The 16922-nt window shown below is 44.0% G+C and overlaps 1 protein-coding gene across 1 annotated transcript in view; it reads left to right on the top strand.

Moving 5' to 3' along the window:
• The window catches only part of slf1 (SMC5-SMC6 complex localization factor 1), a 72717-nt gene that overhangs the window by 31344 nt on the left and 24451 nt on the right, over positions 1-16922 (top strand). The window contains exons 9-14 of the mRNA XM_041187076.1: positions 9743-9909; positions 11658-11798; positions 12405-12564; positions 13008-13155; positions 13409-13554; positions 14344-14513. Coding sequence (XP_041043010.1) covers positions 9743-9909; positions 11658-11798; positions 12405-12564; positions 13008-13155; positions 13409-13554; positions 14344-14513 — 932 coding nt within the window. The remainder of the gene's footprint in view (positions 1-9742; positions 9910-11657; positions 11799-12404; positions 12565-13007; positions 13156-13408; positions 13555-14343; positions 14514-16922) is intronic.

Genomic DNA, 16922 nt, shown 5'->3' with positions numbered 1-16922 from the left:
CAGGTGGTGGTGTTCCCCTGTGTCTGCTGCCTTTGCCCTTCTAGATCAAGCTTGTCCAACATACGGCCTGTGGGACGGTTGCGGCCTGTGAAGCCCCTCTATGTACCCCCCCAGAACCAGTTTACAAAATTCTGGTCAAACAAGTGAGTTCAATGGAAGATTGCATGGAGCTGCTCCTCCAATCAGAGACTGCTTCCCTCCCATGTTTGCTGCTGATAGGATCACAGCAAATTAGAGACAGAAACAATCTCTGATTGGAGGAGTAGCGAACACCAGCGTTGCTAAGTGTGCTGAGGGCTGCCAGGCCAGGAAGGTGCTGGAGCCCGGGGATCCAGGTATGTTGGGCCATGAAGAGTGAAGTTTTGTTTTTTGTGAGGGGGGGTGGTGGAGGTTGGTGGGGTGAGTGTGTGCGTGCGTGCGTGGGGTCTGAGGTTTTGGCAGATCTGGGGCGAACCAACACATACACATGCACCCACTCACAGAGGGTGAGTGAGTGAGCACCTTGACACTGGCACTGAGCCACATACTCTGACCTCTCTCACTGCTAATTTTTAATACTTACTGTTTTTTAAATTAATAATTTATTGCTATGACATTGCTGTACTTTTGCTCAGCAGTTGTTTCTTTCCTTAAAACCTCATCATTTTTTTTTTTAAATTGATATTGTTGAGCCGAACCTTACCTTTCCGAAATGTGCTCATCAGCCCGTTGAGTGAGAAAAACATGCAAATGTGGCCTTCCAAATGAAAAGGTTAGACAAGCCAATTCCAGATAGTAGTGGTCTTGGGTTTAGAAGGTGCTGATGAAGGAGACTTGGTGAATTCAGGCAGTACACCTTGTAGATGGTCCACACTGCTACCACTGTGCGTCGGTTGTCAGTGGTGAAGGGAGTGAATGGGGTGCCAATCAAGCGGGCTGCTTTGTTCTGGATGGTGTTGAGCTTCTTGAGTGTTGTTGCAGCTGCACTCATCCAGGCAAGTGGAGAGTATTCCATCACATTTGTGCCTTGTAGATGGCAGACAGGCTTTGGGGAGTTAGGAAGTGAATTACCCACACAGGATTCCTGGCCTCTGACTTGCTGTTGTAGCCACAGTATTTATATGGCTAGTCCAGTTTAGTTTATATTGTTCCTTAGTTGCCCTAAGAGGGCATTAGCAGGCCTTCTCCTGATGTTGCGCCCATGGCACGAAGTAACAACAATAATGAAGAAATGGCAACATATGTCTACAAATCAGGATGGTGTGCGACTTGGGTCAGGATTTTCCTTTTGGCGGGGCGGGTGGGTGCGAACCCGATCACCACCCACGATCGGGTCTGCACTGCCATTTTATACGTGTGGGCCAACTAAAGCCCACACAGCATATTTCCCGACTCCTGAGGACGGCGGCGGGCATGCACAGACCACCAGGTCCATTGGTGACCCAGCAGCCTCTTTAAAAGAAGGCCTTTTGTTGGCTGCTCACAATGGCCAGTTCCAGGCTGCAGTAGAAGGGTTCAGGTGGATAGGCCAGGCTGCAGGGTAGGCCAGTGGGGGTCCATGGCACCCCTTGTTTTTCTGATGACTGCCTTCCTGCCCTCCTCAAGGAGGTGGAAGCACGGTGGGAGGTATTGGTCCCCCAGGATGGGAGGAGGAGGACCCCCTACATGACCAAACATGCCTGGGAGGAGGTGGTGAGCTCCTGCAATGTGATGCGGTGCACCTGGATCCAGTGCTGCAAGCGCTTCAAGCATGTAACCTTAGTCTCTGCGCTCCCCGCCTCCCCTCCCTCAAGTCTTAGTGTCGTGACTGCACTGAATCATTGAGGGCACTTTTCCTTTGCTGGGTGGGCAAGCAGATAGTGCCCATGCTGAGGTCAGCCTGAGTGGGTCATGAGGAGACAATAACTAATTTAACGCGGCATGTATTGATCTTTGTCCCACATGATTGGTTTGGGAGCAACCTGGAGGAGCTACACCTAGGCACAGACTCAGAACTCCAGGACATGTCCTAGTCAGGGTGATGAGATGGTGGAAGGGGAGCCTCAAGGTGGCATGGCAACAAACCATTTGCTGCCCTCTACGCTGCACGTGCTTGCACCTCCTTTCTATGGAAGGAAATACCGTGTGGTCCCTAATGTGATGTAGGCAGCATGTGTCCAAGGGTGGGGGGTTGGGGAGCAGGCCTACCATCTTTATCTGAGTGATCAGTAACAGTGGGGTGAGGAGGCACTGAAAGCCTGATATGTCCCACTCTGGTTGAGGTGTGGTGTGTGCAAACAGAGTCCATGTGCGATTTGCCCTAATCAATGCTCTTCTCTCTTTTTCAGGAGAAGAATGCTCATAACATGGCTGAGCATGTGAGGACTGGAGGGGGCCAGACATAACTCTCCATATTAAGCTGCTTTGAGCAGGAGGCCCTTGAACTGGAGAGACACCATGCACCCAGGATTACTGGTGTCGGTGAAGCTGGGGTGCCACGGCCCAGTATTTAAGCCGAACAGTGAGGTCCGCATTATTCTCCCAACAGCCGTAGCACTGATGATCGTTAAATTAGTTATTGTTGCAACATTGCTGGGCCATTGGTTATGGAAGGTTGAGCGCATAATAAGCCTGGGGAGAGACAGGGATGAACTTCGTCATTGTCTGCACGCTAACTGATGCACTGTCCTTGTTCCTCCTTTCAGGATCATCAGAGCATGGCCGGGAGGAGGAGCAGCAGATGCCCCCCCTCATACCTGAGGGGCCTGAAGTCTCACCAGCATCACACCATTTCTGCGAGGCAGGCACCAGCGCAGATACCAGCACCTCGATGGGAATTAGAACATCGGCTAGTGTCCCGGGGCATAGTGGTGACGACACTTCACTCTTGCTCGAGGAGCTAGCAGAGACAGAGAGTGCCCATGGTGCCATCATCGGAGGACTGCAGGGGACCAGGCACATGCTCAGTTGGTGCCTGATGATGTGTCTCTGAAGTCGTCTGTGACGCAGCAGGGACAGGAAGCGCAGCCGGTTGTGCGGGAGTGACTGCGGGTGAAACATGAGGCTATGCTTAGCATGTTGTCCGTGGTGGAGGAGTCCACGCGGATGTTCACCAAAGCAATGAGCCACATGTCCAAGTGCCATGTGTCCTCCATGGAGATAGTGACGACTCTCATGGAGAGCCTACTCCAGGAGACCCGCCAGGGCTTCCTGGGGATGTGCTCTGACCAGCAAGCCATCATATCGGCAATGGCCTTAGTTGGTCACTGCCAGTATGGGAGATGGTGTGGGAATCAAGCTTCCCAGCTCGTTGCACATCCATCCACAGTGAGCAGGGAGGTCCGAAGCGACCTCACGTCAGTGCAGTAGATGCCTGTCATCTCTGCGGGTTCCCCTCAGGGAGCTCCGGATGAGGGCGGCAGCTCTTCCGCTCCTCCCCCAGTGACCGTATCATCCGGTGAGGCTGCAACGACTGTGGAGATGCCAGCTGTGGAACCGGCAGCTCCCTCCCAGGCAGGGCCAGCACAGGCTTCACGGGCCAGAGGACGGCTGCCAAGGTCATCAAGGCCAACAGGACAGCAGAGTCAGCAGGCTGTCTCAGATGCCACTCCCAGCAATGTGGCAGCACCAAAACGTAACACCTGTAAATGTAAGCATAAGGCACCTTAGGCACACTACGGGTTTTTCACTGGTCCTTTTGTGTTGGCTCAAGATTAGATCCTTATAATTTCTTTTTGATTGTTTACACTATTATTTTCTATTTGTGATAACTTCTGCTTCACACATTAAATGCTAGATGTGTGACCATGGCTGAGGGTGCCTCGTTTCTTCTGCATGTATATGTTTAAGAAAAATGTAATGAGTGATTTGTTGGACATTCAGCTTTATGTACAAGGCCCTTAGTTAGTGCTGCTGACTTGGCAGATTTTGCACTTAAGTGTTGAGTATCGAGGCGGCAGCCCAGGCTTGTCCTGGAGGTCCATCTGTGTTGTGCTAGCTGAAGGTTCATTGGATTAAAGCACCCCGGGTGTCCCTGCCTCCCTGGAGTAGTCCTGGGCCAGCGTCTACTCCCTCAGCATTTTCCTGTGCATGCTTATCCTCGGAATCACTGCTGGACTCATCGTGTGCAGCCATAGACACTGCATCGACGCCTTCATCGTCCACTGCATCCCCCCTTTCCAGCACAAAATTGTGGAGAGCGCAGCATGCAACCACTATCACCACGTTACGATCTGGAGGGTACTGGAGTGCGCTCCCTGAACAGTCTAGGCATCGAAAGCACACCTTGAGAAGACCGATGGCTGTCTCCACCACAGCCCTTGTGGAGTCATGGCTCCTATTGTACCACAGCTCAGCCTCTGTTCTTGGATGGCGAAGAGGTGTCATGAACCACCTTCTGAGGGGATAGCCTTTGCCATCCATCAAGCTGAGCCGGAGCACTGAAGAGCCCCGTCACCTGGGAGTGTCTGAGGATGTAGGCGTCGTGGGAGCTGCCTGGGTACCTAACACAGACTTGTAGAATCAGCATCCGGTGATCACACTATCTGCACGTTCATGGAGTGGAAGCCCTTCCTTTTGACGAAGGCATCGGGCTCACCTGCTGATGCTTTGGCCACATGTGTGCAGTCTATTGCACTCTGGACGCGGGGGAAGCCAGCAATCACCACGAAGCCTCTGGCTTGCTGTGTCTGGCTTACTTGTTCCCAATGGAAGTGGATGAAGGTCAATGCACGCCTGAAAAGAGCGTCTGTGACCTGTGGACAACTGATTGGGAGACACCGCAAAGATCGCCCACTGCACCCTGGAAGGAGCCAGAGGCATAGAAGCTGAGGGCAACTGTGACCTTCAGGGCCACTGGCATGGGGTGACCGCCCACACGGGAGATCTCAGGGCCACCCATCTGACAGATATAGTTGACTGTCTCCCTTGAGAGTCAGAGCCTCCTTTGGCACTGCACCTCAGACATATTGAGGTAACTGCTTTGCCACCTGTATAACATGGCAGCAGGATATTGGTGTCTTCTGTGGCCCCTTCCACCTTGGACTACCTCTTGGCCCTGTGCCCCTTGTGCCTGCGACTTTACTCCTAAAGGTGGCCCCACTGGAGGCTGAATGTGCCCTCCTGGCCTCCTCCCCCTTCTAGCCCTCCCTTTCTCCTCAGAGGAGGTGCCTCCAGTGGACAGATCAGCTCCCATACCCAGGCTAAGGGAAGGCTTTCTGAAACCTGCAGGCCCAGGAAAGATTCCTCTCTGCTCAGTGTTGACCTGAAAGTTAAGAGTCCTGAAAAGGCCGCTGGGATGTGTTTTGAAGCACTGCAGATCACACAAGCAAGTTTGAAAAATTTTCACCAATAAATACTTCACACTGCAGATTCACGACCCCACCAAGCCCCCTTATCCCGCCCGTGGATGAGGTTAATACAAATGTCTCCTACCCGCCTGTCCGTTGCACTCGTGCACCGACCCGAAGATCGCACGGGCAGCGAAAAATCGGCATCGATTGAAGACTAAAGGGCCTTAAGTGGTCCGTTAAATAAGGGCTGATGCGCATCGAATTTTATCGCGCAGCGAAATATCGTGATGGCACACGGTGACGTCAGGACTCTCGCCCAACGTCACCGCGCGTCATTTTACTCACGGACGTATGTCAAATGGAAAATTCTGCCCTTGGAGATAGTGATGTTACAATATTTCTCTTTGTGTCCTCCTTAATGATTGAGGTAGGGAGGTGCTATCTGAGCGAGATTTTTGAGATGCATATCCATCTGCTTCAAAGCTTATCCATACCTTTGAAATCTCCTTTGAAATCATCTATTCTAATGCTCTCATGGCTGACATACTGTCTGTAATTCTCTGCTGCCTGTATCTTAACTTATGCCAAGTCCCACACAAGCATCATTCCTCCTGTGCCTGCTAATCCTCATCAGCTTCCTGTGTACCAAAGCCTTGAAATAAAAATTCTCAGGCGGGATTTTATGTGCAGAAATGGAAGGCAATGAAGTTTGGGGTCCGTAAATTTGCATGAGATGCAGTCAAGTCAGGCCCCTTATGTTATCACACTGGGCCCCAATTTTACGCTGATCAGCAAGCTGCGAGGGGATGCTTCTCATTACCAAAATTTGCATTGGAGAGGCATTTTGAGTTTGTGAATGAGCTGGTCGAACCCAATTTTGCGGATTTTTCCAGGTTTCAAAAGATTGGAGTTGACATGAAAATACATCCTTGAAAGACCTACCAAAAGCCTGCGAGAAATCAGTGACGAGGGTGACAAATGAGAGAAATGTTCCCCCGTATGTGGAAGTGACAGAATTTGAGGAGCTGCTCTGCCAATCATGGGCTGTTTTTCTCCCAGGCTTGCTGCTGATCACTCAACTGCATCTCACTAGTGAGCATATCAGCAGCAAACATGGATAAGAAACGGCCTGAGATTGGAGGAGCAGTGGGAAAGCGAGTGGTGGCACATGAGCCTGAGCACCGGAGCGACAGCGGTGGGAGAGAGATAGGCAGCCGGGGAAGAGAGAAACTGCGGCGGCAGGGAAGTGAGGCTGCTGAATGAGTGAGCAGGGAAGGGCTTTGGGTGTCCTCCCTCTGCTCCTGACTAATAAATCCTTTGGATTTTTGCCTCTTTTTAAAAGTTGATATGTTATATTGGCTCAGTGAATGACATCCTCTTTAACTTTTTCTAGATATTGAAGCTATTAAGGATATGGGAATGGTGCGGGAAAATAGCATTGAGCCAGAAGATCACCCATGATATAGTTGAATGGTGGAGTGGATTTGGGGGGCCAAATGGTGTACTCCTCCTGTTTCCTATGTTCCTAAACAGAAGTATTGAAAGGAAAGAAACTTGAAATTGGAACAAAGCCAACTGATGCTGGAGAGTGCTACTTGGTGCAATTAATATTAACAGGGGCTGCAGATATGAGACTCATTTCCAATAAGTTACTTTGTGCCAAGAAGTTAGAATTTTCATTTTGGGAACAGAGTTTGGGAGATTTATTTATAAATTAACAAAAGCATCATATTTATAGATTCTAAGTTGAAAGATTTAAAATAGATGAATAATCTCTGGTATTTGCGCTGCCTTATCTACCAAAGGATGGAAACCTTAAAAAAAAAACTCAAATACAGAATGTAATGTTACTACATGACTACATCATCAAATGAACGAGCTGATAAAAATGAAACTGGAGTCCCTGAAAACCAAAAAGTAGCTCCACAAAATCAAGAAGCAGCCCCTGAGAAAAAGAAATTATTTTGACCCCTGTTTTCTGGTAAGCACATGGGAGGGTGGCTTTTGGAGCTTTGGCAGCTTTTAAAGGGTGAAAGCAGTTGTTATTGCTGCATTCGGCAGCCATGCAGTGAAGCTTTTTACTTCTTTCCTAGAAACGAGTTATGCAGCCATTAATTGAGGAGATCATACACTTGGCAGGGGCTCATTGGAGGGGGGGCCTGAGAGAGGTTGCTCGGTGGGGAGGTGGTTTGTTGGGGTAGCTGGGCAGAGTTTCTGCAGCTACTACAATGGTGTCCCAGTCAGAATGGCAGTGCCCAGGAGGCATGGACATCATGCATTCCTGAGGAGGAAAACTTGAGATGGGAGATGTGCAGGTACACTGATCTGAACTTTAGGACTGGGATTTTCAGGGGGGACGGAAAATTTGGTGAACTAGCCAAATTTCTGTTAACTTTCCTGGAATTTCCGGTCCCGTTCAGCAACCATTTGGCCACATGCAGGACACTCTAATGAGGGGGATGGGGCAGAAGGCCGCAATGGGGGCCATTTGCACACCAGTGCAGACATAAAGGTACCCTCTGACCAGACTCTACAAAGGATGAGCTACCTCCTAGATGTCAAAGCAGAAGTGTCACCCCAGACTGCACTTCTCCTGAGAGGCCTTAACCAATCTGTGCCCTGAAGGTGGAGAAGTTGAGCTCCGGTTATATTGGTGGTCATCTGATGCCAGTGGCTCTACGATCACTGTGGTCCTGAAGTTCTATGCCCCAGCTTCATTTCAAGGGCCACTGGCAGCATGCATTGCATCCCCCAATCAGCCACACTTCACTGCATCAAGGTAGTGACAGATGCCCTCTTCAGGAGGGCCAACAAGTACATAAATTTCCAAACTGACGTAGACAGATCAAAAGCCAGTAGATTTGGTGCCATTGATGGATCTTCTCGGGTACAGAGTCTCATAGACCGCATGCATGTGGCCATCAAAACTCCTACAGGCCAGCCAGCGGACTTTGTTAACTGGAAGGGACTTCATTCCCTTAACATGCAAATAAGTTTTGACTACCACCAGAAGATGCTGCAGGTTTGTGCTTGTTACCCTGGGAGCAGCCACATAGTATGCATTCTTGGACACTCCTAGCTGCCATAGCTTTTCTGCACCTGCAAGGGTGGAAACTTATGGGGCACTTCAAAGTTCTCCAGCAAGGATCTCCCAGATAGTGGTGGTGTGCTACCCTCTGCGAAACGTGGTGTTGCAGAGAGTGAGGGAGGCCCTCAATGCTGAAGACAGGCACCCTCAAAACAAGGAACCTTATGAAGACCAGCAGCATCCTGTTAGACAGGAGGGCCATCAAAGATCCTACAGGCCAGCCAGCGGACTTTGTTAACTGGAAGGGACTTCATTCCCTTAACATGCAAATAATTTTTGACTACCACCAGAAGATGCTGCAGGTTTGTGCTTGTTACCCTTCAAGCATGGCGCCTGCATTCCCTTCCACGTTGGGTGACAATGCAGCCACCACCTCATGGCCTGCTTCCGGCCACTGAGTGATCAGTCACCCCACTGGCTGGCAAGTGAACAGGATTTGCAGTGAGAAGGCATTTGCCACCCTCTTTTGGCTTCGCCTTCCCTTTCCCAACGACTCCAAAAAATCCTACCCCATGTTTAAATACCTTATTACCTTGTTCCAACCTATCTCTGTATTCTCCTCCAGCGCTACAGCTCTTCAAGAACTGTTCCTCCAGCTGTATCCTCTTTTACATCTTTCATCCCACTGCTGGCATATATGCCTTTAGCCATCCAACCAAAGCTGTGTAATTCCCTCTCTAAACCTCTCTATCTTCCTTTTTTGATGCTTTTTGAAGCCTGTCTCTTTGACCAAGCTTTTAGTCATCAATTCTAATATCTCCTTCTTTGGCTCTATTCATTTTTGTCTGATTACATGAAAGGCAGTATATGAATGCAAGTTTGTTGATTTTACTGGTCCAGTTAAGTTTTTGGCCATTAGTATCCTATTCCTCAGGATGTTAATAGTGGAGGACTCCATGGTCATGCATTTGAAGGTTGGGAGAGGTGATTGGGCTTAATCTTGGAGATGGTCATTGCTTGCCATTTGTGTGGCATAAAAGCCATTCGCCACTTCTCTGCTCAAGCCTGGATATTGTGCAGGTACTGTAGGAGCTGTCATAACCTGCTTCATTATCAGGCGAATTGTGGAACAGAGCTTAGCACTAGGATAGTCATGAGTACGAAGAACAGCTAATTATTTCTAAAGCAAGAAGAAAACAACTGCAAATGCTGGAATCTAATATTCTGGGAATGCATTGCAGTTTAGCCAAAAAAGTAAAGAGAGAGGGCGTTTTATTAACATCAATGGTCATCTGTATTTTTTCTTTACAAATGCTGACTGGCCTACTGTGTATATTTAGCATTTTCTATAATTAGTAAGTTTATCACCAAAGACTTGCAAGGTGAAAAAAGAGATACATTCCATTCAAATGGTGCAGTACTGTTGGGTGTCCACTGAATCACAATCATTTTGTTTTCATGGTAGGGTACTGTAGACATCGGTTTTTTACATGAGTTCATTAGCATCATGCAAACTCTAATTCTTCATCATCCACCATGGCAACCGTCTTCGATTGTGAGTTATTATATGGGGATTCTTCAGTGCTCCAATTGTAAGAAAGGAAGTTTGTTTCTTTTGGAGTCACTTACAAGGTAAGAAAATTGTACATGTCTAAATATCAGGATTGACAGTATTTTTCACATGTATGACTACTGCACAAATTTTTTCATTTTAAAATATGGTTTTCTCCACTTTTGGCTCTCACTTTTGTTTAAGAAAGTATGCTAATGAATCCTTTCTAAATGTTGTTTTGTAATTTTAAAAGATATGGTGCTGATGGTAAAAGCTGATTATGACCAAATCATATTGGTTCCATTTTGTCCATCAATAATACTCGAAATAGAATTGTGCACTTTAATCACAGACTCAGGTGATGCCAGGAGGCTGGGCTGATTTGAGCTATTATCACTCCAGTCACCTCCCTGCCTGCAGTACATCACTACAACGTAAAATAAGCTTTTAAAAGTGAAATCTCACTTTGGGCCCCAATTTCCTTAGAAGTTGCAAAATCAGGATCCTGCAACTCCTTAACAGCACTGTGTGCACCTGCACTAGATAAACTCTAGCGGTTCTAAAAGGTGGCTCCCCATCACCACCTTCTCAAGGGCAATTGGGGCTGAAGCAACAAATGTTGGCGTTGCCAGTGGTGCCCACATCTCAAGAATTTTTACAAAGCTATCCACATAAACCTATGGACTTTTTCATTATTAGTGCAGATTATCATTTGTCTGCATTGAGTATAGGCCAATTTCAAAAAATAAATGATTATATGCCATTTAAAAGTTTTTTCAAAAAAGCTAGGTTTGTTATAGGTGCATGATTAGACACTTGCTCTTCAATTTATATATAGGTGTATGAATTTCCCCATTGCTGTTGCTGATGTTGAAAGGCTAGTTCTGTGGGATCAGCTTGTATTACAAATAGTCAGATTTCATATCTGTAGGAGCTCTTTCATATTTCAGAACTACTTTTACATGATATATAAGAAACTTAATTTGTAAAGCATTAAACAGAAATATTTACTGGCTGTGACTTTACAATGGTAATTGTGCTGTAACATCTGCATGTTTTTGTTTGGTATGCATTGCATTTACACGTGAATTTCTAAATGGTCTGTTTGAACTGTACTTTGAGGTAATTAGCCACTCTGAATTCAGTTACCTTGGAAATATTACCTTGATGCCTTGCGCAGATGTGTGTTGACAAAATACTGTCATAGTGTCTTGCAAAGTCAACAATTTACTACCATATGTTGAAAATTGACTTTCTGTATAATACATAGACCCATGAAAACCCTTTTAATTTTAATCATGTCTAACAGCATCTGTGGAGAGAAAACGAAAGAGTTAATGTTTCGAGTCTGTATGAATTTTTTTTTCTCTCCACAGGTGCTGTTAGATCTGCTGAGTTTTTCCAGCATTTTCTGTTTCTGTTTCAGATTTCCAACATCCGCAGTATTTTGCTTTTATCTTAATTTTAATAATTTTGGGCTACTTTTTTTAAAATGTCAATGTCAACTAGGAAAAGTAAGAAAGTGTCAATGGACTGCTGTTGCACTAACGCAACAATAGTGTTGACAAAATTATGAATAACCAGGAAAATGCACTTTTAGGAATTGATCTTTTAGAACATGTAGCAAAAGATATTTCAAGTAATCTGAATCTATGATTGGATTTGAAGAGTATTAAATTTTCAACTTTTCTGTTAAAAACACTTCTCAATATCTTGAAGCCTTTTTATTGTAATAAGAAGCCAAGTTGCTGTAAGCAGTTCTGTTTTCAAAGATAGTTTATTTCTTCCATCACTAATTTATAAATGAACTTTTAATTTGGAATTTTAGATCCTGTGTTTATGATGAAGAACCTTGTCATCAGCCATCAAATCGAGAACTATCCATTTCAGAACTGAAGCCATTTTATAGATTGCTATTAAAGTACTTCTTTGACTTGTTTGAAGCAGAACTAGAGGCTTTAAATAAAAGGTAACTTGGAATGAACACTATAATACCTTTGATAAGGGATCTTGTTATGTGTAAGTGATTTTTGCAAACAGCAATGGAGATATGAAGTGTTAGCTTTACTTCTGTGGTAGTACCCTGGGTTTAAAACATTGTGGGTTTGACCCTCAACACGAGACGTGTGGGTAATCTTGACTGACATTCCAGCTGAATATTTTTAATGCGATGTTAGAAATGGAGTCTTTGTCTACCTGGGATGTTTAAGTTCCCATAGCATTTTCCATAGAATAAGATTGTCTACTGGTCAACATTCCTTGGGTTACTGCTACCAAGTAAAGCACAGATGAACTGAGAGATTGCTAGTGCATTTGCTTACATAGGAAAAGTCATTTTTATATAAAGGTAATTCGATGTGGAAACTATTTTGAGATGTTTAACACAACGCATTGTATAAATTCAGGTATTATAGCTGTTGGAATAATGCTAATCTGACTCTGACAATAGAAAATCATGTGTCAAGCTCTTTCTTGGTTGTACATTTAAGTTTATTTCCTTTATCAAAAACTGGGCCACAATTACTGAGATTGACAAGATGTAAATGTACTTTTTTTTTCTTTTGCTGTGTAAAAGCTGTTATGAAAACGCAAACTATGGGTGTTCCCGTACCATACCTCCTTCTGTCCTTGCAAATTTTTTCTTGGAATACTCTGATGTAATGACAAATCCTGTTGGTGTTTTGTTGGATTGTGTTCTTCAAGCAACTAAAGCACTGGTTAAGAAACCAAATGACGTGAGTAAAATTAATCAATTACAACAAGTTAGTTTGGTTTTCCAGTGACTTCCTTATATCTAATACATTGACCTGATGCATTGTCTTGGAAGTATCTATGTAAGTTGTCTGGGTGTGCATGTGAAGAATGTGAACTTCAAGTGAATTTGAGAATTGTTTTACTTTTTCCAGCTTGCATCAAAAAATACAATCACCAGTTGATGGTTTTATATTTTTAGCATAATTATGCAATTATAATTCTGGATAGGGATGGAGAAATGCACTAGGTACTGGATTAGGGCAGACAGTGTATTAAACTTTCAAACTCCGAAGGATTAGGAACTAGTTTAGGCCCCTTTTACATAATGTGCATTTATTTTAAAGTGATTTATTTGAACTTGAGCTAGCCATCAGAGGTGACTATACATTGGTTCATTTTAACTGTTCTTTATCTTCCTGCTCAGAGAGATTCCTGTGAAACAGCTTACATTTTGCATGGCATATTAGGAGTAGTTGTGGAATATCGGCTTTTGGCAAATAGGCTACGTGGGAGATCCTTATCTGGCAGAGCTTGGGATGATTTACAGTTTTACATTCCTATATGTTGTCAAGGTGAGAACAATTTTCAATCTATTATAGTCCTGAAAACCCATTCTGAATTTATTTTCTCAGCTTCTGTAATAATTTTGTTAATTTGCATTGGTTCAGCAAAAATGAACTGACAGCTTCAAAAACAAAATAATGTTGTAAAATGAATGAAAGATGAGGATAAAATCTTTTTTTTATTGACTTGGTTTGGGGGATGATGTGAATGTGCTCCAAAATAACTATCATAATAGAAACTAAGACTTGTAATTCCTTACAGATTACAATCAAGAGGAAATAGAAATGTTGTTTAAATTAATGCCATCACCTTGGCTACAAATGTTCATGGCACATGCTATCTATAAGCAGATATGCTGCAATAATGGCATTGAAATCTCTGAAAAATCTTTCTCGCTGCATCAAATTGTGAGTATTAGTTCTATCTAAAGTCTGTTACATGGGGTAAATCATTTGAACTTGCCTTTTTCTGCCAAGTGTATGTATATGAAATTTCTAACCTCCAGATTCCCTATACAGTGTAAGTTGCAAAAACCATTGTATAAGAAAATTTGAAGAAATTCTGATTATTTTTTTCAATTAACCCTCTGGGTTCCTTATTTTGCCTGATTATTGTGTAGCCATCCTTGTTTGTGAAATTGTGGGTGTAGTTATTTTGTGATTTTTGGTATTGAACTCTTTATTCAAAGATAGAAGGATAACAATATGTTTCCTAATTTACTAACTGAAGGGTAAGTTAAATTGGGACTCTACTAATTTGGATGTTGAGATGCAAAAGATATCACCATGCCCTTAAGTAGTAAATATACTTATGGACCATGTAGGACAATTGTTTTATGAAATTCCTTGTTGGAACTCCGCATAATGTAATTGTTCAACTAAGTATAAATGGAAAGTGACGTAGTTATTCGGTATTGTGCTTAAGCAGTCGATGTTTTAGTAGCTTTTGATTTTTCTAAGATATATTAATGAAATTAAAGCATGAAAAATTGTTGCATTGTGTTTGAGCAACAGCTGTGCAGTTGAAATGCTCATAGTTAGACATGCAGACAGAAGTGACAAACAAGAAAAAAGTATCTTCTAAGAATGACCTTACATTAGATCAGTAGTGGATGACTTTTAGGGCAAATGCCATTCAAATCCCACTGAGGCGAATGGATTGTAAATCTCATTGAATGAATTTTCCTGTCCTGATAGATCTCTTCATATTTAATAGCCCTGGGGAGGCTAGGAAGTTGTAGGAAAGTGGTGGTGAAAGACCCCAAGGGAAAGAAGATGGGACAGTGGCCTTGGCCTGAACCTTTGAGGCCGTCACTTAATTTAACTGGTGACGGGCAGAAGCTTGTGGAAGCGCTGACCGTTCTAGCGTGAGTAATTCTTACAACATCATTGCTTCAAAGTGACTTCTGGGAAACCTGTTTGACTGAAATGTTTCATAGCCTTTTGGTGACCCATATTTTGTTCCCAGCTAATCGTCAGTGTCAGAAACTCGTTTTTTTTTCTCTTTTGAGCGGTTTAGTTCAAATGGGAAAAAAAAGTGTATATGAATTTTAATTTTATAGTTTCGACTGCTCTCTGGAAATACATGGATTTTATTCTGTATTAAATTTTAACTGTATTGTGAAAAAGTTGTTTGTTCACCCAGTATTGAACTTAATGGATAATTACAGCTTAATGTTTTTAAGTAATAAGATTTATCAGCTGGGATCGAAGTATGGCTATTCAAACACACGGCCTGTCCTTTGCAGACAAAAGGAACTTTTCCACACATTGCACCTTTTTCAACAAAACAAAAGCTTGGGGAAGTCATTCCCTGGAACATTCCCCAGGCCAATGCCTTGACCAGTCAGAGTCAACCTGCCATGTTTGAATTTGAACAAAGCTGGGCAGTTAACTCTTCCATGCTGCATTCTCCTTGGCAATGCCTCCACCAATCAGAGTCCACATGCCAACCAATCAGCACTCTCTTTTCATGCAAATTGTTCCCGTTACTGTTGGGAAAATTCTCGTGAGCTATCCTGATGAGTGCAAGGCACAAAGCTGTGATTTCATGCCTTTTTTTAGCAATAATATGAATTGTTGATATATTAAATTTAATATTCATTTTATATTTAATAAACTGTTTCATTTGAACAAAACATGAATTTTTTTTGTTTGCAATTTCAGTTTGAATTAGGCAAGTGAGTGAAGCCCAGTTGGAAGCAAAGACAGGGCAGTGCAAACATGAATTCTTGGAAGTTCAGAAAATCCAATCTATGTGTTAGTGTTTCAAGTGCTAATTATTGCACCATTGGTCAAAATACTTCCATCAACTGTTGCAAAAGTCTTCAAAGTGGAAGCTTTTCTAAACAAATAAGCTAATACCACCACATAGCCTCTGACTAATCAAGTGCAATGCCATTAGAGATCTCCTAGTAATACAAGAAAAGCTGCATAGTGTGTGCCATGTACTTATGCAACATGCTGATTTCTGTTACATTTGGATCTGATGGGTTGGAATTTGATAAACATAAAATGGCAGCAGGTCACATTTGACTCTTGAGGCTACTGCTTTGTGCTTCATATAGCCCTAAGCAATGCCATGGATGAATTTTTTTTAAAAAGAAAATGGTCCCCTCATTGACTTGTTTGCTGCTGCCCTGCAACCTGCCTACCTGAGTCTTCCCCAACCCCACCTAACCTTGTTTCCAGCCCATGTTGATCTGGATGGTTTTCCAATGTTTTATTTTCCCTTTATACTGTTTTTACAAATGGAAATTTCAACTCTGGTCAGAAAATAGTTAACAACTTATGCACTAACAGGAAAGTGCCTGACAAGTTGGAGACAGGACTTCTCGTTGAGGCAGTATTTCTACACTTGCCTCGACCGAATGCACTAAACTCCAAAAATCTATTACTGAGCTCAAATCAATAATTCCAGTTCCCACAGTTATGCCATTTTTTTCTTATATTTGGACATCGCTGGCTATGCCAGCTTTTATTGCCCATCCCTTGTTGCCCTTGAGAAGGTGGTGATGAGCTACCTTCCTGAGCCGCTGCAGCCCATGTGGTGTAGGTACACCCACAGTGCTGTTAGGGGGGTAGTTCTGAGATTTTGACCCAGCGACAGTGAAGGAAAGGTGATGTTTCCAAGTCAGGATGGTGTGTGGCTTGGAGGGAAACTTGCAGGTAGTGCAAGCATCTGCTGCCTTGCCCTCCTAGATGGTAGCAGTCATGGGTTTGGAAAATGCTGTCTAAGGAGCCTTGGTAAGTTGTTACGGAGCATATTGTAGATGTTACACACTGCTGCCACTGTGGTGGCAGGAGATAATATTTGTAGATCGGATGCCAGTAAAATGGCCTGCTTTGTCCTGGATGATGTTGAGCTTCTTCAGTGTTGTTGGAGCTGCACTCATCAGGCAAGTGGGGAGTATTCCATCACACTGCTGATTTGTGCCTTGTAGCTGGTGGATAAGCTTTGGGCATTCAGGAGGTGAATTATTCACCACAGGATTCCTAGTCTCTTGTAGCCATAGTATTTAAAGGTTTAGTCTAGTTCAGTTTCTGGTCAGTGGTAACCCCCAGGGTGGTGTTAGTGCAGGATTCAGCGATGGCAGTACCATTGAACGTCAAGGGGCGATGGTTAGATCTTGTCTTGTTGGAGATGGTCATTGCCTGGCAGTTGTGTGACAAGAACGTTACTTGCCACTTGTCAGCCCAAGCCTGGATGTTGTCCAGGTGATACTGCCTTTGGACATGGACTGCTTCAGCATCTGAAGAGTCGTGAATGGTGAAAG

This window comes from Carcharodon carcharias, chromosome 4 (assembly GCF_017639515.1).
Source record: "Carcharodon carcharias isolate sCarCar2 chromosome 4, sCarCar2.pri, whole genome shotgun sequence".
Lineage (NCBI taxonomy): Eukaryota > Metazoa > Chordata > Chondrichthyes > Lamniformes > Lamnidae > Carcharodon > Carcharodon carcharias.
The sequence above is the reverse complement of the archived record's forward strand: the minus strand, read 5'-3'. Positions and strand labels throughout refer to the sequence as shown.